The sequence below is a fragment of the Lepisosteus oculatus genome, chromosome 8 (genome assembly GCF_040954835.1).
Source record: "Lepisosteus oculatus isolate fLepOcu1 chromosome 8, fLepOcu1.hap2, whole genome shotgun sequence".
Lineage (NCBI taxonomy): Eukaryota > Metazoa > Chordata > Actinopteri > Semionotiformes > Lepisosteidae > Lepisosteus > Lepisosteus oculatus.
In genome coordinates, this window is record NC_090703.1 from 19,789,606 (window position 1) to 19,812,152 (window position 22,547).

Genomic DNA, 22,547 nt, shown 5'->3' on the forward strand with positions numbered 1-22,547 from the left:
CCCCCACAGAGTACACCAAGTCCAGAATTGAACCTAGGACTCCAGTGCTGTAAAGGCAGCAATACTAGCCACCTCGCCAACCCACCACTCCATTTTTGCTGCTGATGCACTGGTTTATTTCAGGAAACGTGCTTACAACTGTTCTTATGTCCTTAATCTGGACAAAACTGATGGGCATGTTTTAGTGATGAGAACCTGTAAAACAGAATCCAGGGGGGAGCAAGTATCGTGACTATCTCTACCCGAGACATTGTCAATATTTAGTTCCAAGATAAAGGCCATCCTCTGCGGGAGTTCAGCATTTAATAAAATAAGTGTTAACACTGCCCAGAAGCTAAATGTTGGTTTTGGAAAATGAAATGCAGGCGCCGTTTCTTAGAAGGCGGTTAACCTTCGAGGCTCTTTTTAACGATGTCCGCGACACTTCGATTTTACTTTAGACTTTAACCCCTGAGGCCCGACTGCCGGCGTTCGAAAGGGCTGTGAAGCAACTTCCTGTTACGTGACCCCCGTGTAAAGACTTTAAAGCAAAGTACATTGTGTATCTTCCTTCCACTCGGGTTTCCAAAACTGCAAGGTTTTGAAATAAGTTCATTTTATTTTGGTGCTGGGAAAGGGAACATTTATTCTTTTCGCGTTAACATTTAATGCAGGGTTATACAGAGGGTGCAGCTACACAAACCTACAGTCTCATGGAGGCTGAGTCTTGTGAAAAGTAATAGGGCGTGTCGCAGGCACTCTTCAAAACGTGCTGCAGCACACTCGATTTCAGACATTGCTCGTCAGTTGATGAACGCTGCTGATCTAAAAATCGTCATATCTCATGCATTTAACCTCACTTTTGTGAAGAATTATGTGTTATTTCTGTAGTTTTTGGGGAAATAATGTTTTTTTTCTTTCTTATTCTTGATTTTTAAAAGCACAAAGTGCTGCTAATCCACACTGTGTGACCTGAGCACCGCAACACGAAGCTCTTCGAGTGGCCGAGCAGCCCGACCGGCACGCATCCTGCCACACTGCTGCTACGTCACTCCCCGAGCCCACATCCCAGGCACACGCGCACACGCACTCGGAGCTGGCAAAGGCAAAGCGTGATTTAAATCCTCGTCAGAATAATAAAAAAAAATCCTCTTCAATCTTTTCCACTCATTGGATGTGCTTTAGGTCGTGAGTCCCAATAGCAAAGCGTTTCTGGGTAAATCTGCAAGCGCGGCATGACGCAGATCTATAAGGGTTTGGGGGAATGAGCAGCAAGGCGTTGTCATTTCATGTTTCGACCAATGAGAGGGCGTCGCTATGCTGCGTGACGTATGCGGATATATATTTTTTCGAGTGCGGCTTTTTTCACTCGGTCACGTTTCGGGTTGTGGGCGGCGAGCAGCCGAGAAGAAGGCGACGAGTGCGGAGAGAAAGAGAAGGGAGGGAGGGAAAAAAAAAACGAGCGAATGAGCGGTGGTTACCAGGCGGGCCCGCAGTCCAGCCACCCAACCAGAAGCTGCCCACCTGACTGCCGTCAATCAGCTGAGTGTCATCCCCGCAGCCGCTGCCTTGTCGCCGGGTTGGTGCGCCGCCTGGTCTCCAGCCTCAGACACCAGCCGGGCGGAACATGTTGGTCGCGCTGAGCGCCTCGATTCGCAAGTTCCTTCCAGCAGAGGTGGACGCTGCCCTCCTGTCTTCAGATACACCGCGCGAGAGAATGTAACATTTGATAGTTTCCCGGGTGTTTTTTTTGTTTTGTTTTTAATTCGTAGTTGTTGTTTTTTTTGTGATGATGCTATGGGGTTAAATCATGGAGTTCTCTTGCTGCGAAGCGCCTGGAGTGTGAACGCCGATCTCTTTGCGTCGTGTGGACTGGATCCTGCCCGGCACGACCGGCGAGAAAGTTCATCAGCCCTCTGAAGTCCTGTCCGCGTCGAGGTAAGTATGTGATTGACTGCCATGTGTCAGCACACGGACCGATCCGCGTCGTCATTTTCTTAAAGTTTTATTTTGATGCAATGGTTACCTTGTCTGAAATGTGTGCGTTTTGATTTGGCACGATTTTTAATTAAACATTTGACTTTTTCACCAGTCTATCATCTAGTGATGTATTTGAAGCCCGCACAACTTGGTATTTCGGTGCAGTCGGCTCAGGTGTAACGAGCAGCCCGCTTTGTTACTGCGATGAGGAAGTTTCGTCTTGGAGCTGCGTAAGGTCGCTGCGTATTAACCGTGTTTTCTGGTGGCACCTTAGCCGTGCCTCTCTAGGGCGCGTTACTCTTCGTTTCCAGCGGGAAACGAGCAGACCCGGAGCTGCCTTTATTCCAGCCGGAATGATTTCGTCAGATTCAGAAAAGTTGGGATGAAACCACACCATTTGCTGAGTCACAAGCGCGGCAGCAGAGTGTTCGAGATTTTACCAGAAATGGACCCCTCGCTGAACTCGCACAGGCTGCCCCCAACCAGAGATCCGAGACACACTTTGCCATCGATGAAGTTACAGGGGGTTTGCGATTTCCGGCAAATCTCAGACCTGTCGGGGTGCCTTCATTCTTCTTACTACCGAGTGCCCGGAGTCTTGGGATTTTCCTCACCTTCTATCCGCACGCCGTGATTATTGGCGAGACTGTCCGGTTTGACTCGGATCTCTTAGCATAACGAAACTCCTTGGACAGTAGCACCGAGGCCATTCCGGGATATCCGAAATGAAACGACTTTGTCCCCTTACCGATCGTTTATTTAAATTATTATTAAAACGCAGTAAATCACTATGCAAGCGAGGTGTCTCCAAACCGATTCCTTCTTTTTTAATGACGCATACAGAGGACTCCGTGGGTATGAAGCAACGACCTGTAGATTACGATTTTTAATTGAGGATAAAAGAAGCTCTCAAAAGACAGGGCACCAGCTTTCGAAAAGTATTAACCATACCTTTACAGTTGCACAAGTTCTTTGGCAATCAGTTTTATAAGACAACACAGATCAACGGACCTGATGACAGAATAGTGTACTTTGTAATTTCACAAATAATAGTAATAAATAATAATAATAAAAACAGTTTAATCTGAACACTAGATATCTGGGACATTTCCTAGTGTGACACTCTTAAGTGTAGCGCTGTGTAAGGTGGCTTTTTTAGGCTCAAAGTTGTTTCTGCACTTCAACCATGTGTCAATAGCGTCTTTGGAAAGGGTCATTCATTTTTAAATCCTGAAAGACTGTAGTCCTGTCCACGCTGGTCGCAATTCTTAAGGATTGAGGACAACAAGAATACTATTTTAAACACAGGATTTACTCTGCTCTATGTACAGACTAATATTACAGGTTATATTTTATCCTACACTGGGACTCTTCAGTGAAGAGAGCATAGTTTTGTGGCCTACATAACACTGACTACAACAGTATTAACATCTTTAAGCCTCTCAGATGTAGAGTTCATAATTGAACATATTCTGTGCTCTCCATCTGAGGGTTGGATGACTTTTTTGTGAGAAGTACAAAAAAGTTTAAGGTTGGGATTTCTTAACATTTGTGTTGTGGACATAAAGTAATCACACTCATGACACTGGGTGCTTGGCTGAGAAGCCAAGGTTATGAGGCTCCCATCTGTGGGATTAAGATTGAATGCCTCCAACTCGGAATACCCCCTAAAAGCACAAATATGTTTTCTGTGTTGTAAAGTATACATATAAATCAGTGAAAAGGTGGTCTGTGAATAGTATGTTTCACCCGGACAAGCAATTCTTATTAATAATGCCTTCTGTGAACATCCATTTCTACCTGATTCTTCCAACTCAGGGTTGAGGGTGAGTCAGAGTCTGTCCTGGTAAGCAACAAGCACAAGGTGGGGTACACCTTGGATGTTCTCCCCATTTGTATCACAGGGTACAAACCCAGACATACACACACACACTTACACCAGGGCCAATTTTGTCAGAAGCCAATTAACCGGGACTGTGGAGAGAAACCAGAGCACCTGGAGAACACCCACTCGGACACAGGGAGAACATACAGACTCGACACAGATAGCACCCCCAGTCCAGAACTGAACTCGGGGCCCCAGTGCTGCAGCAATACCACTGTACTACTGTGCCATCCCCCTTCTGTCAACATTTTCCTAAGAGTTTTTAAAGTTACCTTCTTCCTTAACCCTGTTATGCCTGTTGGAATGGAGCAGGATTGTGTGTCTACTCTAAACAGAAATTACGTCAGAGGCCCTGTGTTCAGACGCGGAGGTTACGTTTCTGAAGTTGTCGGTGCAGAGGTGCTGAAGGCATCATATCTTCAGTTAAACCTTTTAAGGACCAGTCAGCTGAAGCAAACAAAATGTTCGACACCTGACCGTGTGCTTCTTCATTGATGTAAAATGTTGTGGTATTAAAGGTTACAGTGAAAGGACTGCAAGGTTTTTCTGTGATGGCAGTAGCCAGTATTCCTCAGAAACACACCTAAACATTGACTTACACAGAGTATAGACCGCCCTTCCAAAAATGTGCAGAAGTGTGCTTCTAAATCAGCTGATTTCTTGCTGTGTCACAGACAGAAATGAGATGAGGAAAAGTGAGAGAGGCTTGCGCCACTTCTCTTAATCTTAGCCTTATAGGCAATGTCACACTCGTGCACAGTTATCTGTATTTTGTGTTTATTTTCTGTGTGGATGGACAAAAGAAGTCACAATTCTATTGTGCTATTGAGGTAGAGACCAAGAGTCTAGTTCATTCTTCAATATATCCAAACACAGATTACTAATAATCCTTGGATCTGTGAAAAGACAACCAAGTCCTCTTTAAAACTTTACTAGACTTTGTAGAGACAGTGTCTCTTGTATGTCATCTTTCTCCTAAAGACTATGTGAAAGTTCCCAGTTCATGAACTTTATGACATGTTTGTGACCCAAGCAGTGAGGGTGGGCCTGGGAGTACCTGGGAGTTCCGAGCTGGCACCCTGCTGGATTAGTTTGGCCTGAGGCCGCTGGGGTCACCTCCCTGTGGGGGAGCCCCTGCAGGTGCTGACGCAGTAGGGAATGAGCCCCCTGTGCTGTGTCATCCTCAACCAGTGCAGCGCAAATGATGCCGTCATCAGTGACAGAATGAGAGGCACCTCCACAGAGCTCACTCTTAACTCCAGCTCCCATACAAATTGAAGGATGACTGTAGGTCTGGGTGACTCACTGTCAGGTACCCACACTTGACGGTTGCTTAGAAACTCAACCCTAAAGTTTGGAATCTTTCAAAGCCCCAAGGGCTTAAGACTTCAGAACTTACGGTGTGAAATACTGACACTGTAGTCTATAGTTTTAAACAGGATGAAGGGAGAAAATTAAACATTATCAGCCTAAATTAAACTTCGCTGTCTTGTGCAAGGAGGGGAGATGAGGATTATAACATCTAGGTTTAAAGACTGGAAGAGCACAGTTTCCTTGGACTTTCTGAAATATCAAGGGCAAAAGATTAAAGAGCCTTAATGACCATTAACTTAATCGGTCACAAATTGCTCTGAAGCTCAGACAATGAGCTGTGTGAACTATGTTCCCTGATACTGCCGTAAATTTAAAACCAAGAAGGAAATTACTCTGGAGAAAAAAAACCCAATGAGTTTCAATCTCCTGTTATCAACAGGTCCTGAAAATTTATTGCTGCACCAGATGAAAATTAATTAAAAACTTTAATTTTTGGCATGGTTTTCATTGCATTTTCAATGGGCCCTTGTACTCTGTGACTGAAGAAGCATGTTAAGAACATAAAATTGAAAATGCTGGGACTTTCAGCCCAAAGTGCTTGTTAGGTGGCTAAGTGAATATAACATTTCATCTCTTTTTCTTAAAAGGCCCCAGAGTTTGGCTAGCAGGGAAGCTTGTCCCAGATACACAGAATTCTGCGTGAAGGAGCATTTCCTATTCTTTGTAAATAGATTCACGGTGTCACAGTGGTTGGCATTGCGACCCTAGGTTGTGGTCTGGACCTGGGGTGCTATCTGTGTGGAGTTTGTATGTTCTCTCTGTATTCCTGTGGGTTTTCACCAGGTTCGTAGATTAATTGGCTTCAATTTTGACATTTGGCATAAGATACTGAACCCCCCCTGCCCAGCACACGCAGCCTCAGATTGATTCGGACACCAGCCGATACAAATTCTCATCTGAAAGACACTGAAAAGTTACCATTCATTTTTGAAATTCACCTTAAATGCTCACTTTTCAGTTTTACACCAATCAGAAATGTATTTGTATACTCTTAGCATTCTTTTACTTAACACTATTCACTTTCAATGTATGACTCTTTTAAAATGAGCACTATGTTTTAATTTGGTTGCATTAACATTAACTCGGAGCGCGCTGGGGTAATCTGAAGTTCAAGGTGTCTGAAGTTGAATGGCTTAGCAGAATGATAAGCAGGACTCCATTGTACTCCTTCAAGACGTCCCTGTGTGTGTGTGTCGGGGGGGTTGTGGGGAATTGTGCGGTGGTGGCCTTGATAGCTTCAAGTGTGGTGAAATATTGTATAATAAAAAGCAGCTGGTTTGTTTCTAGGTGGGCTGGCATTTTCAAATGCACCTGAAAACAGGCTGAACTGTGCATTTCTTTCCTGTGACATCCTTTAACTTAAATAATACACTGTAATAGTGTCCTGAATAATGGAGTAACTGGACATATGAAATCAATTGTTTTTGGAACACACTATAGTTATTTCATTTTGATCAACAGGATACTTTAATATCATACAGAATAATAAAAAACTAGAAATACCTTCACACATTTCATGTTAAGAATGAACATCATTTTTAAAGAAATTGCTGGTCTGAAACGTACCTGATTTCTTTGAATGAAAATGATTTTTTTTACATATTTGCCTGATGGCTTCTTTGAGTTAAAGGGCTTATAAAGAGATTTTAAAAAAAAAAGAAGCTTTTAGTGTCATTGTGCTGGGAATAATTGAATAAGTTGTCCCAGCGGCTTTTAAACAGGTTTGTTGGGGAAATCCAGAAACCATTTTTCTCACTTTTTTTACAGCACAGTCGGGTGACTCTGTCACCCTTGTGGCAGAGGCAGCGCTCTCGCCTTAGTGCCACCTTAAGGCCAGCCCTTTGTTTCACTGACTCGAGCAGATTACATGCTAATGGCAGGGGTGTCTGGCCTGGGTAGAGACCCTCTGGCTGGCTGTGGGGTGCATACAGAGTACACTCATCTTGGGCGGGGGGGAAAAACTACCGCGTGCAAGAACAACAATATTTAACACGGCCCTGCCAGAACATCTCATATCATCCTGTCCACCTGAGCGGTGGAAGAACGGACACATCGTTGTTAAATTGCATTAAAGTTGTAGGGAGATGCATAAATTGTTAGACCCTTTTCTGGATTTGGCCACAAGGCAGGGTTATAAGACTTTTGCTCCTCCAATCCACTTGGGTAGCTCTCTAGTTCAAGGTCTTAGAGACGCTGTTATGCAAGATGATGAGGGTGAGATCTGACATTAAACACTGTAGGGTTGAAGAAATGATCAGATGAGGCAGGGCTGCTGAAGCTGGATAGATGACTGACTTATTATTAATTTACGTGGCTGATGCTTTTATCCACAGTGCGTTTAATTTGTACAGCAGGGGTATTTTACTGAAGCAAATACCCTTGCTGACGGGTGTAAGAGCAGTGCCCCACCTGGGTTTTAAACCCAGAACCTTCCAGTTACACATCCAGAGCCCCAACCGCTGCTCCACACGGCTGCCCACACTGTTGCCACATGGGGATGAGTCATTCATCTGAGGCTGGGTCGGCTAATATGAACCGCTCCTCTGAAATGCTTCACTGTGCAGTAATGGTAAAACAGTCCTTATAAAGACATCCGCCCGCCTGTCTTTTCTATTAGTCAGAGTACAGCCCACTCGTTAATACAGACTACGTTTCTCTCTCTCTCTCGCTATCTGTGCTGCCAACAGTCCCTCCCTCACAGGGGCCATTTCCTGCTGGCAGTGAGCTGTTCTTCTACAGCCCTGCCTCTGACTCCCGAAGTGGGTGAATAGAAAAAATGCAGAGCTGGAACTCCAGAAAAAGAGGAAGAGCCTGGCTTAACATGTGACGGTGTTTGTTTCTTGCTGCCATTGCAGCTGTAAGACACCATAGAGGAGAGGAAAGGCGAAACAAATTCAGCTTATGTGCAGTAAATGTCTGTGGAAGAAGATCGTGCCCTAAATACCACTAGAGTGAGAGGGAAAACGCCAGTTTCTTCACTGAGGAAAAGAATTACCAGAAGCATTTGCCACTGCCAATCGTTAACAGAGTGTAGTTCTTTACAAGAGTCCTGCGTGCGTGTGTATAATGTGGGGATTTGCAACGTATTGATAGATCTTGATACAGTTTCCCAGACATTCAAAGAGTTAATCTTTTGCTGTGGATGTCAGGTGGCGAAGCCCTATCCCAATCTTACAGTGGAATTGATAAAGATGGTGCTCTCCTCTAGAATGTGCAGCCATTGCTCATGCTGTGAGCCCCACAGAGCCCATGACAGAGCTCTCAGGACTTGGCCCAATGATGATGAAGCACTGAGAGCTCTTGGGTACTAGGCAGGGCTTTGCAGGCTGAGGCTGTCCTCGTTGAACGGGTCCTCACCCTAGAGACACATGGCCAAGTGTGTGCCACCAATTGGGAAATCTTATTCAAAGCAGACAAATGACATACTGTATTCCAGATTCAACCAGCAATTTGTTAGCTGTGAAGACTAACCTGTCTCTCGAATGAGAGTCTTTTCCTGTTCAAAGTGCTGAGCGGCAGTATTTCAGATCTGATTATTGAATATGCAATATGCACAATATTAAGCTATTTAACACAGTTAGTAGATTGGTAGTTCATATAAACACCTTATTTATAAAACATTCCTTTAGCCCTGAATCTGATACCCTGGCTTTTCTCACAAAACGGCAGGATGAGAGCCATAGATCAATTAGCTACAAGTCCCAAATTGAGCTTGACTGACCAGATCACCTCTTCGTGTGAGTGACCCTTTTTCTATAAAGGTTCTCATACATTTATGTGTGATTTTACAGTGTATTCTACTGTTTTTAGGCAAGTTCTTTCTTCTTGCCAATACATTTAGTGTTGGTGGGAGCAGAAGCTATAGAACTCTCAGATTTATGTTCATGTGCTTTACATGGTGACAATGAACTACTGAATTCCACACGTTGGCTATGGCTGACTAAGGCTTATTCTCAAAAAAGAGTGACCCCCGAGATGGATAACTGGAAGCTGCACCTTCTGGAAAAACAAAACTTTACTGTGTACTAGAGCTCCAAACCACCGAGACATGCACTGTTTGTGAGACGCAGTTTAGTGTACAGCGCCAATGGAAATGAGGAATCGCAGGGCATACCTTTCTCGCTGTACGTTAGAACAGCTGCACATGCTTGTTATTAACTTATTGTGTCCTGAACCTGTAAATTCTGTGTGTATGACTCTCCGTTCTTCTTCTGAAAAATCAATTTCAGAACGTGCAGTGAACATTTTCTCACCGTTGTGGACTTTATCATGCTTTAAGGGGCTTTTCTTGTCTTGACTTGCCTGGCAACTGATGGGCCCCATTCTGACCTTCAGGGAGTTCATTTGTTTGTTCCAGAGGATAAACAAGCAAAGGGCAGTCGCACTTTTGTCAGGAAGTGCAGGCTTGCGTCTTGAGTATTTTCCCTTTGTAACCTGTTGAATCCGCTCCTCATTTTGATACACACCTCGTCACTCTCTCTGCTGTCGATTGCTGCAGTTGCTATAGTAAAATAGGTAAGAAGCTCATCGAATGCAAGTCAGACTCTTGGAAATAGGTGGGGTGGATATGATGCGCTGCTCCTTGAAGAATTCAGTACCTGTCTGTCATCTTGAACTGGATTTTGTCAATAGGTACAGCGTCACAAATGTCAAATAAAGTAAAAATGATGAATAGTAAAGGATTGAATTACTGTTGTTTTTACAGTATATCTACAGGTTCTTTTATTAACATTTTATGTTAATTTGCAGTTTTAACATTTTTCTTGAAGCAGTTCAGTTCTGGAGACAGCGGAATGTCTTTTCCGTCTGTGCTCTTTAACTGACGAGCTGATTTTGAATAACAAATCCCTTCTTGATCATGGACTGCTAAACCACCACTTGTACCATCTTGGCGGTCTTAGTATTGGATTAAAATATTAGCTAGAGACTACATTTGTAACATTTGACTGACTTTCAGTACTAATTTTCTTTTTATAGAGTGTTGTTTCTGGCAAAGAACACAAAACTGCCTTCTGGATACTAAGATATAATATTGCATTTGATTTGACTATATTTGTGAAGCTTATTATCTGTTTTTATTAAACCTCTGAATAGGCAATATATAGAGAGAGAGCTACAACAGGCACAGGGATAAACTGAAAATGTTGAAATGTATGAACAACACTGTATGTGTACGTCTGTGCAGATGAGGCGATGTACGGTAAATGGATACTCGTCTGAAAGGCAATGCACACTTCTGAAGAATACAGACAGACAAAACAGGACTGTGTGGGGCTGCTCGCACACAGGCCAGCAAAACAGTTGGCCTACAAATTGTGTGGATGGACTCAGCAGGTCGGGCTTTGTGGGTCTGGAGCCCGCGGAGCCTCTGAAGTAGATTTCTGCCCATCTACGTGGACTGATGGAGGCCAATACACAGCGGCTCAGTGGGGTCCGTGTGAGTTGTGTCCAGGCCTTCGCAGTCATGGCCAACTCTCCTTTCTGCTTTCCTTAGCACAATATTGGCATTAGGGATAGAAAAGTCCATTTATTTTATGTAGGGGTGGGGGGGACTTTATCATAAGCCAGGGAATCACATCTTGGTTTCAGTTTAGCCAGTAACTGGATATTGAAGGTAGCAGTTGATACAGGAGGCCTTGATGTATCACTATGAAAATATCCAGTAAACCAGCTTTCTCAGAACCTTTAATGTAGATCCTGTCAGGAATGGACAACAGTTCCTCAGACTTCAGTTGCTGTATGAGTATGGGCAGCCCACCAAGTGTTAATCCCACAAAAACAGTGCCAGTGATGTGTATAGCACCACAATAAAGATGAGGAAAGAAATAACCACTTACAGTGCAAACTGACCTTCTTTCTTGCGCCAATTTCTACAGTCCTGGCCTGTCATCATGGACCTTGTTGAATTGGCTCACTCTTCATGCTATTACTTAATCCAGATTGCACTTCTGAAAGGCTTTGATGACCATGTTAATAAGAATTTTATGCAGAGAAAAAATATTCTACGTTTAAACATTAAACTATTCAAGGCACGACAAATAATTCCCTTGTCAGTTTAATCAACTCTTAATGAGGCAAATCGAAGACTACAGTGTAAAAGAAGTTTCAAAAAAATTCTAAAAGTACAAATTGTAGGAACATTCGCTGTTGGTGCTCTTTGGGCTTCGTCCTCAGTGTTGCGCAAACAAAAGGTCAAACTGCCAAATCTTTATTTGAGAGTCCGAGAGCGAGGGTCAAAAAGACCCGGGTTGCAAAGAGTGGGTGGGGAAAAAAATCGAAACTCGAGGCGTCGGCCCTTAACGAAAGTGAAGCAAAGCGATTCAAAGCAACGCAGCGTGTTAGAAAGCGACAACTGCGACTTTGTCGACCGTGTGCCTTAGCGGCCGCCCCCCGCCCGGAGGCTGCACACTCGCCGCCCCGTGAGCTGGATGCAGCTGTTTCCCTGGAGCGAGCGAGGCGCGGCAGCTCTCCCCGCAGCTCCGCCTCCCCCCGGTTTTTTCTCTGTACCCCAGCCCCCTCTCCTCACCGAGAGAAGCACGGCTTAGAAAGTATACGTCAGCCCTGCCTGTGCAGTTGCTTGTTTGTCAGCTGTCGGGAGTGGGAGAGTGGCGGAGGGGGGAAGGAGACCTCCGCTGTACGCCAGTTCCTAAGGTTTTTCTTTCTCCCTCTATTCTATGTGGTTCTTTCCAACCTAAACAGGCAGCATCACAGTAACGGTGCCCGTAAGGAAAAGAGCGAGGGTATTCGCCCGCGATGCTAAACATGTCCTGCAACTTTATGGTGAAGAGTTCGAATGAAGTGGCATTAAATAAAAAAGGTAAGAAACGATTGTTGAAGTCTGCGAGCTGCTCCGTGTTTGCAAGGCTGAATTAAAAGGGGTGCGAGCAACTGAAACTTTACCGTGGATATATTTAAACAAAAAAAAAGCTGTTTCGTAGTTTTAGGTGTTTACATAATGCTTGCTTTGCGGGCGGTCGTTTGCTTAGAATGGGACAGAAGTTGCGAGCAAAGGTTTTGTATGTAGCTGTCATTAGTTGTTTAACAATCAACTTCGCTGTCAAATTGTAGCTTGGATATTCGACGTACAGTAGCTCGGTGTCATTGTGAAGTCGTTTCACTGTGTCCTAGCACTGCGCAGATGAGCTCCACAGCGGTTTGTTGGGTGACAAATGACCAGTGGCGATACTAGTAAACAAGCCTTGCAGAAAAACACCGGAGAGGCAGACCACTTCGTGTGGTTTGTGTTTCTGGTGTTTACACAGTTGGAACATTTGAATCGACTTTTTGTGTGAATCGAATTTTAAAAATGTCTAAAACTCACCAGTCGGATGTCTCTTCCTCTAGTTGATAAAAATGGGTGAGTTAGACAGGGAGGGGTAGTTTGAGAAAGACTTAATGGCAGATGGTGGCTTCAGCAGGTGTTCTGTTTTTTTTTTCTCCTTTTTTGGAAGGAGTATTACACTGAGTTACATCTATGTATTTGCATATATGTTTGATCAAAATGGTGGCACTTCTAATTCTGACCTTGCAGTGACCAAGTGACACTGTTGAGTTTCCTGGAACAACTAAAAAATTACAAGTTATGCATTAATCTTTTGCGTACAGAGGTATATATGGATTAAATCCTGTAATTCATAAAAGCTGGAATGGGGATAAGGCATAAATAAATGGACTTTTAAGATTTTTTTCCCCATAATCCATTTTCTACCCACTTTATCCAGTAAATTAGGAGGAGCCTATCCCAGCAAGCAACAGGCACAAGGCTCGATTCACCCTCGATGGGACGCCAGCATATCACAGGGCACTCAGACACAGACGTGTACCAGTCACGCCAGGGCCAATTTTCCCAGAAGCCAGTCAACCTGTCTTTGGACTGTGGGAAGAAAGCAGAGCACCTAGGGGAAACCCACATGAACAGGGGCAGAAACTAGAAGCTCCACGCAGTTAGCAGCCCAGGAATCGAACCCAGGGCCTCAGCGTTGTGAGGCAGCGTTGCTAACCACCTCCTCCCTTTTTTCCATTTTTAAAAACAAAGCTCGCTTATTTCTGATTCACTTCAAATTAAAGTGAAGCTGCTGTCTGCTTAACCAGGAAACAGTTAACATACAACAGTGAGGTAGAACGGTGATGTTTGTGGTGACTTTCAGAGCACTTTTTGCCAGTCTAGAGTGCTTCATGTGCTATACGGTTTCCCCAGCACTGGACCACTTTGGGTAGCTAGACCTTAAATACAAGGCTTAGTGAAAACTGCAGAACAGTAGGTTCAACCGGTATCTACTGGTTAATAGTACCTTCCAGTTCTGAATGTGTCAGTGTAGAAAAGTTTATTAAAGCATCACTTTTAAAGAGAGAGTTTACAGCCTACTGGTAGTTATTAAATTAGCTGTATAAATTGACTGGTGAGTAGTGTAAACTGGTTCAGGCTGGTAAGTATCAATTAAGACTAATTAGTAATTTCTGCTGGAAGCAACAGCATTCCTATTAGGGACTGGGCCAATTCCTGCTGTCTTTTCCATCATGGCAGATTTAAATACTGTCCAGTGTTAAGCGCTGTGGGGAGCTTGCCTTGTGACCTCCGCAGTGTCTCTCTTTCTGGTTACTGTGGAATCACCGTTCAGGTTTGTCCTTTTCCATGCCATTTGAAAAGCAAGACTTATTTAGCCATAGATGCATGTTCAGTGGTGAGAATTGTTTGCTGTGTTGGACTTTTTGGATTTTGTGCTGCATTTTTACAGTTAAAAAAGGTTCGGTATAACATATCTCAGAGCATTTTGCATGGATCCAGTGATGTGTGTCTTTAAGAAGATGCTGCAGCAAATATTTCTGTGTGACTTTAATATAACTTTGGCTGTCAAATTATAGGTTAATGTTAAGATATGGACAAACTATAGGTAATGTCAAAACCTTATTTATTGTCGTAGAAAAGTGTCTCATTTGTCAGATGTGGCTATAAAGTAGGCCTGTTATTATGGTGCATGAAATTAGACATCTGGATTTGTATTATCTTGTAATCTGAAGTGATTTCTATGTGTATATCCCCTTGGAAAGTATTTCAACCTGTGTACCATTGTTTCATGTGCCCTGTACTAATTTATTTAAATGTGCTTGAAATTTTGATCAAGGGGCTCCTAATTAATTCTTACAATGCTTTTGATTTAGTTGCTGGCATTGATGGATTTGATCTTGAGCACCTGTTATGCACTTCATTGAGAATATATGGATTTCTTAATGTAATTAATGTCTCGTAAGGGACTCGTAAGTTGTGTGGCATTGCTACTAAACGGATATCAAGGATTTGTTAGGTCAGATAAGCATAGAACAGCTAAAAGATTATTCCTGTAATAATGTATCCTTTAAAACCTGCGGCCAGCGCTAGCTGCAAATTCAGGAGCCGTTAGGTTTCAGGCTGGGAGCGGCCTGCTGCGAGTTACTGAGTGATGAATGAACAGTGGACACAGTAAGTGCCTGCGGCGAATGAGGAAAGAAAGGGCTGTGATCACTCGGCTTCCTGTTCTGGGCTCCAGAATGCACGTTAACATGCACTGATCAAGGCGACCTCTGCTAGTGCACGGTACTGCAGGGCCTTTCAGTCAGAGGCAGGACCACTGGAGCCCATTGGTGATTGTAAATTATTGAGCAGGTCTGCTGCCAGCTTGTATTTAAAAATGTCATTACCTGAGCTGGTTTCATTGCAGGGCTACTCTAGAGCTATTGGCCTATCCAGACGAGATAGAAAGAAATCCTCTGTGTTAAGTGTGCGAGTAGAATTGTTTCGGGGTTTTTTGGCGTTTGTGAGTAAAGTAATGTGCTTGACTTGATCCTTCTCCGTTTTCCTGGCTTAAGAGCTCTTCCAGGGTCCGCATGGCAGCACCGTCAGCGTTTAACTTTTGTGAGCAAAAAAAAGCCGCAGTGCAAACTGGGGGATTGTGGTGCTGCAGTAAGGTGGAAGTGGTTCCTGAAAGAGTACTGCCTGACGTGGGAAACGCTGCCGAACGCTTTCTTGTGAGAAGCTTGGACAGACGGATGCAGCGAAGTGGGATCAAAAACACCTGGCGGCTCCTAATTGGAGCTGGCGGCTTTGGGAGCTGTTGGTGATCTGCTTGTCTTGTCTTCAGTCTCCGTGCACACCTCTCCTCCAGCCTGAGCTTGAGTACAGCTGCACAGCCAATATAGGCTCCTCGTGCTTCTTTACATAACACAAAAATATCCTCTCCGGGCGCGTTCCTTGCTTCTTCTCCTCTCCCCCTCTCTGCTGCTGCAACAGAGGTTTCAGACAGCTTGTCCTGGCTTTGCGCGGCACAGCTGACTGGAAGAGAAGAATGCAGTTTCCCAGCAGTGGTGCAGAGGGTCACCCCGTGCCTCTCGTTTATTTCTGCTCACTTCCCTGTCCTACAACTTTTACGTTTGCTTGAAGGTGGGCTGGACTCCAAAGCTGAGGCAGAGGTGGGGTGCGACGTGCTGACTGTTCTCCTGACTAACTCGTGGCCCATCTGTGCTGCCTTTGGAGACGCGCAACTTGAAAGAATTTTTGCTTTAACAGGCTTTTAAGATGCGCTGTTAAAGCCTCGCAAACGCGGAAGGTTTTTCCAGAGTTGTCGTAATTCTCGACGCAACAAGGCACCAGCATCAAGCGGTGTACGAACCGTTTCTAAACCTGTCTGATTCCGAGATTCGGCGTGCCGTTCGCACTGCCCACAGCAGCCTTGTGTGAAGTGTACAAAGAAAACCGTCAGACAGTAGAATGCGCCTTGCGAAGGAGTCTGGCTGCTTGCCTGCTTACTTAGAGACAGGTTCTATAACTGTCATAGTGGGTAGATTGATATGAATCGCCATGGTGACCAGCGTGTTCCACACAGAACCCATTTCTCCGGCTGGAGAGAAGCCCTTTGAGACCGTGCTGGTGAGCTGCTGCAGAGCTCCTGTACTGCTGACTAGTGCAAGAACAGACAGGTATAGAGGAAGGATGGTTATAAAATAAGAGCTCTTAAGTCTTTTCACCCATGTGGTCCTTTGCTTTCCTTCATCGGGAACATTTGCACGGAATATGATTTCTTTACCAAGTGCCGATGTGGTTTAACTACAGCCATCTTTTTAATCAAAAGGAAGAAACCTTTCGTTCTACAGCAGTAGATTATAAGAATGAATTTCATGGTGTTTTCAAATAACTGAAACACTGAACCACTGCTTAGTCAAGTCTCTCCAAAGAGAAATTCTAACTGAGGCACTCTTAGACAACAACAGCCGGTTTGTAAATACTGTCAATCCAAATGCCGATAAAAAACATTTTTCCCCTCTTATATTTGCTGTCCAAGACAAAACATCTTAAAAGCTAGTCTCTCGTGCACATTTTAGGTCATGATTGTCCATATAGCGAATATTTCTGAAATACCAATTGTTGGAGAGAAACTAGCTCCTTTCACGTTCTCTTGGCCTACATTAATGCTGACTTTGCTATTTTGTGTGATCACACGTACACCTAATCCAAACTGTAAAATCTCGTCACTTTTAGACAAGTGATTTTAAAGCTTCCTGACCTCTCGCATTAATGCTGTGAATCGACACGATTTCCATTAAGACAGGACTTCAGAGGGCTTGTCTGCAGCAATGATGCCTGGAGTTCTCGGTACAGCTTGCTCAACATCTTGCAAGCATGCCATCTATTGCACAAGAGATCTATCCAGAGTCTCGAATCTCTTCCTTATTGCCCGTCAAACTGAAATCTATACCCAGCTCACCCCGCTGGTCCTAAACAGCTTCTATGAAGGTAAAAGAAACTCCCAAGATTTTTTCAATTACTGTTGCATCTATCGATTCCCTGTGAGACTCTGGATAGATCTCTGAGGCATGGTCGTCCCTGTTCTCTATTAGACAGTTTTTTTTTCATTTTCTCCCCAGATACATGTTGGGCAGAGGCGTGAAACGCAAGCTGAGTGACTACGAGGAGAGCATGGCCGCCGGGATCCCGGGCGTCTCTGACTCTGGCTTCACCCTGCCCTACCTGCAGCAGCGGCAGCTGGTGCTCGACATGTGCTTGAGCAAACTGCAGAGCTGCCACAGGAAGGTGGAGCCCAGCCTGCACCGCTCCGTCCTGCTGGCCAACACCCTGCGGCAGATCCAGGAGGAGATGCGCCAGGAGGGGGGCGACCCGCCGCTGACCCCCCAGTGCGGGGAGGGCGTCTGCAGCCCTGCCACGCCCATGCACACCCCCGACCTGCCCCCCGTGCCGCCGGAAAGCCCGGGGGGCGGCAGCGTGACTGACGGCGGCGCGGCCCCACCTGCTCCCTCCCTCCCGCCGGAGGCCGCGAGCGAGCCGCTGGCCTGCCCCCGCTGCGCCGGCAGCGAAGAGGGGATGTGCTTCGCCCCCTCGCCGGGCCCTCCCCCCTTCGCGGCCGAGGGAGACGCCAGGTCGCCCGACTCGCTCTTCAGCTGCTTCGAGATCACCAACTCCACCAGCTACCTGACGGACCTGGCGCTCGACGATATCTTCGAGGACATTGACACTTCCATGTATGATTCGTCGGACTTCTCTTCCGTTCTGGCTTTCCCGGCGTCCTCCGCGGAAGACGGCCTCAAGTCATTCCCCACCTGCAACTCCCCCTCTGCCAGCGGCATTCAGATCTGCATTACGGACCTGAACGATCTGGATCACATCATGGAGATCCTAGTGGGTTCCTGAAAAAGGCTTGGGAGTGGGAATAATACATTTTTATTACAGTATATTTATATTTTTCTACAAATGACCTTAAGCTATTTATAAGTAAGAGACGTGATGCACATGAAATGCACCTACAGTAGATTAATTGCACGTTTTAAAGCTTGTTTGGAATTGGGTGCAAAGTTGAACTGAGCTGGAACACACACACGACAACAACCTAGTGTTACTTCAGACAAGTATATTTATTTTGTCAACGAATGCATTTTGTTCAATTTCATTGAAAATGCAAATGCAGCTGTGTGAAATCAGTGGTTAATTTGTGAGGCAAGAAATATCTTTTAGCTTTTTCAAAAAAGAATGATCTATTTATTTTTTTAATCAATTTTTAATATGTATTTCTACAACATGATCGTGTCTTATATTCGATTTTAAATGGTTGTGTATCAAATTGACCTAGCACACACAATGGATAAGGCTAACACTACCTCTTCAGACTTATCAATCTGCAGTGAGTGCTGTTTGATCTGAAACTCGAGAGCTTTCTCTTTATACTGTACAAAAACCTAACATTTTTCATAACAGTTCAGTATTTGCAATGGCTGCAAATTGGCAATTGTCAAAGATTCTTTTTAAAGCAGTTGTCCATTGAAAAGCAGTATTAAACAAATGTTTTTTATATCAAGATGATTTTATAGAAAACCCAGAATAGTGAATGAGGGAGATTTATAGTCTCTATAGCAACCCAAATAAGATGTCTCAAAACAGTGCCTACTGGAGGAAAAATAGACAGCTATTGTTTAACCTTACACTGTGGATTCACAAATGCATGCACTGGCTTGTAAAAGCTGCTGGTTTGCCTAATTTTCTTTGATCATATTGATTGTGACTTTTTCCTGCAAAAAGCTGTTTTACTGACATCGGCCGAGTGTTGAGACACTTTTGATCCATCTTCAAGCGACCTCCGCAAAGATTTTTCCAACCCGTGTTAGTGAATCATGAAAGTAATGTAAAGCATTCTTAAGCACCACTGGTATCCTACACTTTGCCATAACCGGAAATTTTATTTTGCTGTCTTATGCTTACCTAGCGCAGTTTGTGATTTTGAAGACTTCCCAGTTGTATAAGATCTGTAGAGAGGGGCTTTCTATTTAAAGTTTGTTTTATTTCGTTGTCTGATCACTTTTATTTGTACTTTCCTGTGGTTCAGTAGACAGTCTCTTGACCCGTTCATCTAGCTCACAGCCAACGGAGAACAGTGAAGCTTTCTAATTAGAGCATGATTGTCACCCAAACTGACGGATCTGTTATTGGAAGCAGCAAACGTTTCCCCGTATTCCCTGTACGTGGGCGCCACATGTATGTATTTGTACGTGTTTTCATGGGTGAACAGCTGGAGGCCAGATTATTTCCTCTGTTTTGTCAGGTGAGCTCAAAGGACATCGGTGCCCACTGTTCACTGAGATACAGTACATGCATGCGCACTACATAATCCTAATAGCCAGCCGATCTGCAGGCTGTTTGTGCTGAGGCAGGAGGGGGAGAGGGGAGAGGCATTGCAGCGTCACGTGCAGAGCTGCTCGCTGAACAGGGAGGGGCTACAGCTGGTGCCTCTGCCTCACCTCTCCCTTTGCGAGGGGCTTCATATTTAATAAGGCTCCTCCGGCAGCCGCCAGCTCCACCGTGGGAGGAGCGAGCTGTGCGCCCCTGTCTTTGTTAAACTCCAGACGGACGAGGGACGAAAACCGCTCTGATCTGGCCCGACACTTTTATAGCTTGATAGATCGCGGCAGTTCTGGTCTCTCATTTATTTCTGGCTTGAGAAATAGTTCTCGGCGTTATCAGAGCACTCTGCTGCCAGATATGTAGTGAGAACCATTGGAGTCCCTGATTTTAATGTTCAAAATTGATAGCTAAGGGAATAATGTTACAATGTTCACATTTAAATTAAAAGTACAGTCATTTAGAAAGCTTTTAGACTCCACACACATGGGCTGCAGTGTGGAGTGAAGCTGATTACCATGTGGGCGTTCTAAGGATTCCTTGTCCCCGTTGTGGTTTCAGTCGCACATGGCCATATTCCTCTGCCTCAGCCACTAACATGGCTCTGGCTGTTAGAGCACAGATTGTAGTTTACTGCTGAGTAGTACCCCTAGAAAAAAGCAGTCGTAACTGGAAAAAAGCAAAACTGAATGTATTGGCGTGGAACAAGCACTTTTATCGGGCATGTCCTTCAGCCTTGGTGTGAATGGAGATGCCATTGTTTAAACACCTTAAGAGAGAAACTTCTACTCCAGAGCACTATTCGCATAACAGGCCCTCCAGTCACCTTGAATTGAGCACAAATCATGTCGTTGTGTGTCAGTACTATGTATTTGTCCCCCTGAACAGGTTTATTTTTTTCTTCTTTAGTTCTGGAAATGTTTTCTCAGATTTGCAGTCTGACTTCTTTTGCCGAGAAGTGGGTAAATAGACTTGGCCACAGAATTAGATATGGAAGTTTGTAAGCTTTGTAAGCTTTTTTGTATATGCTGTATTTAAGTAATTCCTGCGTGATTATATATATATATTTAATTTTTATGATCATCACAAAAGAAGGAGCTAATATATTACATTTATTTAAGAATGGTAGCGGTCCACTCTCATTGGTTTTGGCAGGTTGCACAAAATGCCGGCGCCATTAGTTCTGAAAAAACTCCCCACTCGCTTGTCATCTTCTGTTGTTTTGTTGTAACTATATAGAAATCAGTTTGTATATATTTAATTTGTTATGGCTTATGATTTATTTTACTTTTTAATGTTATTTAATTGTCAATTGTGGTGTTCTTTCATGTAAAGCTGTGGAATATTCTATGCTGTTGCTATAGCAGCACGAAATGGGAGAAAAGGGTTGTGAAATGGGCAGTTTTCAGGCATGTCTGGCAGTTTTTAAAATCGTTGACTTCAGTAAGGGTCACATTACAAAACCTTTGTAAATTCTCTAAATTGGCATCTGCTTTTGTTAAATTGATAAAAATGCTTTTAAAAAGAAATCCCTTTTAATAAAATGGAGTCAGTGCTTCCAAATTCGGTGTAAATAGCTTTTGCTAAAAATATGGCACTGTTTAGAACATGAGGAATATTGTCTTGTATTTTATTTACCAAACCAGTGTTCCCACGAGATCTTCCACTTGTTTTCCGAAAGACCTGTCTGACTCTGTTGTGCCTGAAGATTTTCACAGCCTTTTCTTTCTTGGCTTGCTCTCTCAGCTCCCTGGGCCTCTCTGAACCCGTGGCACTCTATCGGTCTGGATACCGATGGCTAGGGGCTTCTCAGGGCTGGATTTTCTTCTCTGGTCCTACCATGTTTGTGCACTGCATTTCACTGGTTTTACAGTCCTCCAAGCTTTTAACTTCATTTTAAACTTCAATTCAATGTGTACACATACCACAATACATCAGGGAGAGCGCAGAACACCCGAACCACAGTTTAAGAGCGTCAGATTTCCGGTTGTCTCTTAAAGTAACACATGAAAACAAAAAACAAGTTCCTTCTAAAACAGTTTCTATGTTAGAATGAGGTTGATTAGCACACTGTAAGGCACTTCAAGTACTCAACTGTTGGTCCAGAGCATTGTAGAGTATCACTTTTATACATTTCCAGAATGCTGTAAAAACTGACTGCTAAGATTTCTTCACTCATGTCCTAAGTGCAATATAAACTTGTTTAATGCTAGGGAGCTGCCTCTGTGGCTTGTTACTTGCCATCATCTCTACTTCTCAGCACACTGTTATATACTGTGTCACACTAGATGTAGGTGCTCCTTGAAAATAATAAAAGAAACATGATTGATGTGGATGTCTAACTACATGCATGAATATTTTTTTAATTCTCTTCTTTTTCAAGTTTTTGGTTTTGTTCTCTAGTAAGTAGAGACCCTGAACTGTGTGTATGTGTGTTCTGTACATACTTTTACTTTTTATCTGTCACCTTTATATCCTATGCAATACTATTGTAGCAGGTCAGTAAATCTATAACTTAAAAAACACAATCTGTGTTGAGTTTTATTGGCTTTTTACACTGCCAAGATTCTTGTTCCTGAACTCTGACTCTATTGCTCTTAAAGAGGGTTCCGTTTTCTGATGGAGGTTTCTATAGTGTGGTTTTAAAGATGCAGTGTTTAATGTGAATTACTTAGTTATACGGGAAAAGGCCACATCCTAGAATAATATGAGAAGTTTCCCTACCAAGGATTATCCTATTTCAGACTAAGTAGAAATGAATTAAAGTAACTCTCACAGGTATTAAATACAGGGTACTAATAGTCAACATTTGCTAGTTTTGGAAGCCGAATTAAATATTACAAATGCATCCAAGCAAGTGCTAAAGTGTTAGAGATTTAATTGCAGAGGCCATGCAAATACTTCAAACGCTACTGTTTATATCCCTGCCTCTAATTTCTTTGAATCTCCATTTTTCAAATTGTAAATTGTACATCATTTTTCTTTCAAATGCAGAGCTCAAGGAAACTCATAAGATCGTGTGCTCTGGTCTTTGGCAATCTGTGGTCTAGCACTGATCTTATACTGAATCTCTCCTAGGCATCTTCCCTGGGATTCCTCTGCTACACTATCAAACCTTAACTCAGTATGTTCTTTTTGGCTCCATTTACATTTATCTGGTCCACTGTAGCGTTT

The 22,547-nt window shown here is 43.8% G+C and overlaps 1 protein-coding gene across 4 annotated transcripts; it reads left to right on the forward strand.

The window, feature by feature from the left end:
- Positions 1-1,366: 1,366 nt before the first annotated feature.
- On the forward strand, positions 1,367-21,901 carry LOC102682372 (SERTA domain-containing protein 2). Of its 4 annotated transcripts, XM_015351029.2 has the most exons (3): positions 1,367-1,917; positions 11,918-12,035; positions 17,114-21,901. In XM_015351029.2, the coding sequence occupies exon 3, from the start codon at positions 17,118-17,120 to the stop codon at positions 17,892-17,894; it is 777 nt and encodes a 258-aa protein (XP_015206515.2). In that variant the 5' UTR covers positions 1,367-1,917; positions 11,918-12,035; positions 17,114-17,117; the 3' UTR covers positions 17,895-21,901. The 4 variants fall into 4 exon arrangements, with proteins under 4 accessions (XP_015206515.2, XP_015206516.2, XP_069049454.1 ...); XM_015351030.2 differs by lacking the exon at positions 11,918-12,035; XM_069193353.1 differs by lacking the exons at positions 1,367-1,917; positions 11,918-12,035 and adding an exon at positions 13,553-13,836.
- Positions 21,902-22,547: the final 646 nt, after the last annotated feature.

Bases quoted from the DNA above. Each gene is read 5' to 3' on its own strand.
- LOC102682372 (XM_015351028.2), top strand. From the start codon at position 16,050: ATGGTGACCAGCGTGTTCCACACAGAACCCATTTCTCCGGCTGGAGAG. The intron at 16,169-17,113 runs GTATAGAGGAAG...TTTTCTCCCCAG, and splicing joins ACTAGTGCAAGAACAGACAG to ATACATGTTGGGCAGAGGCG.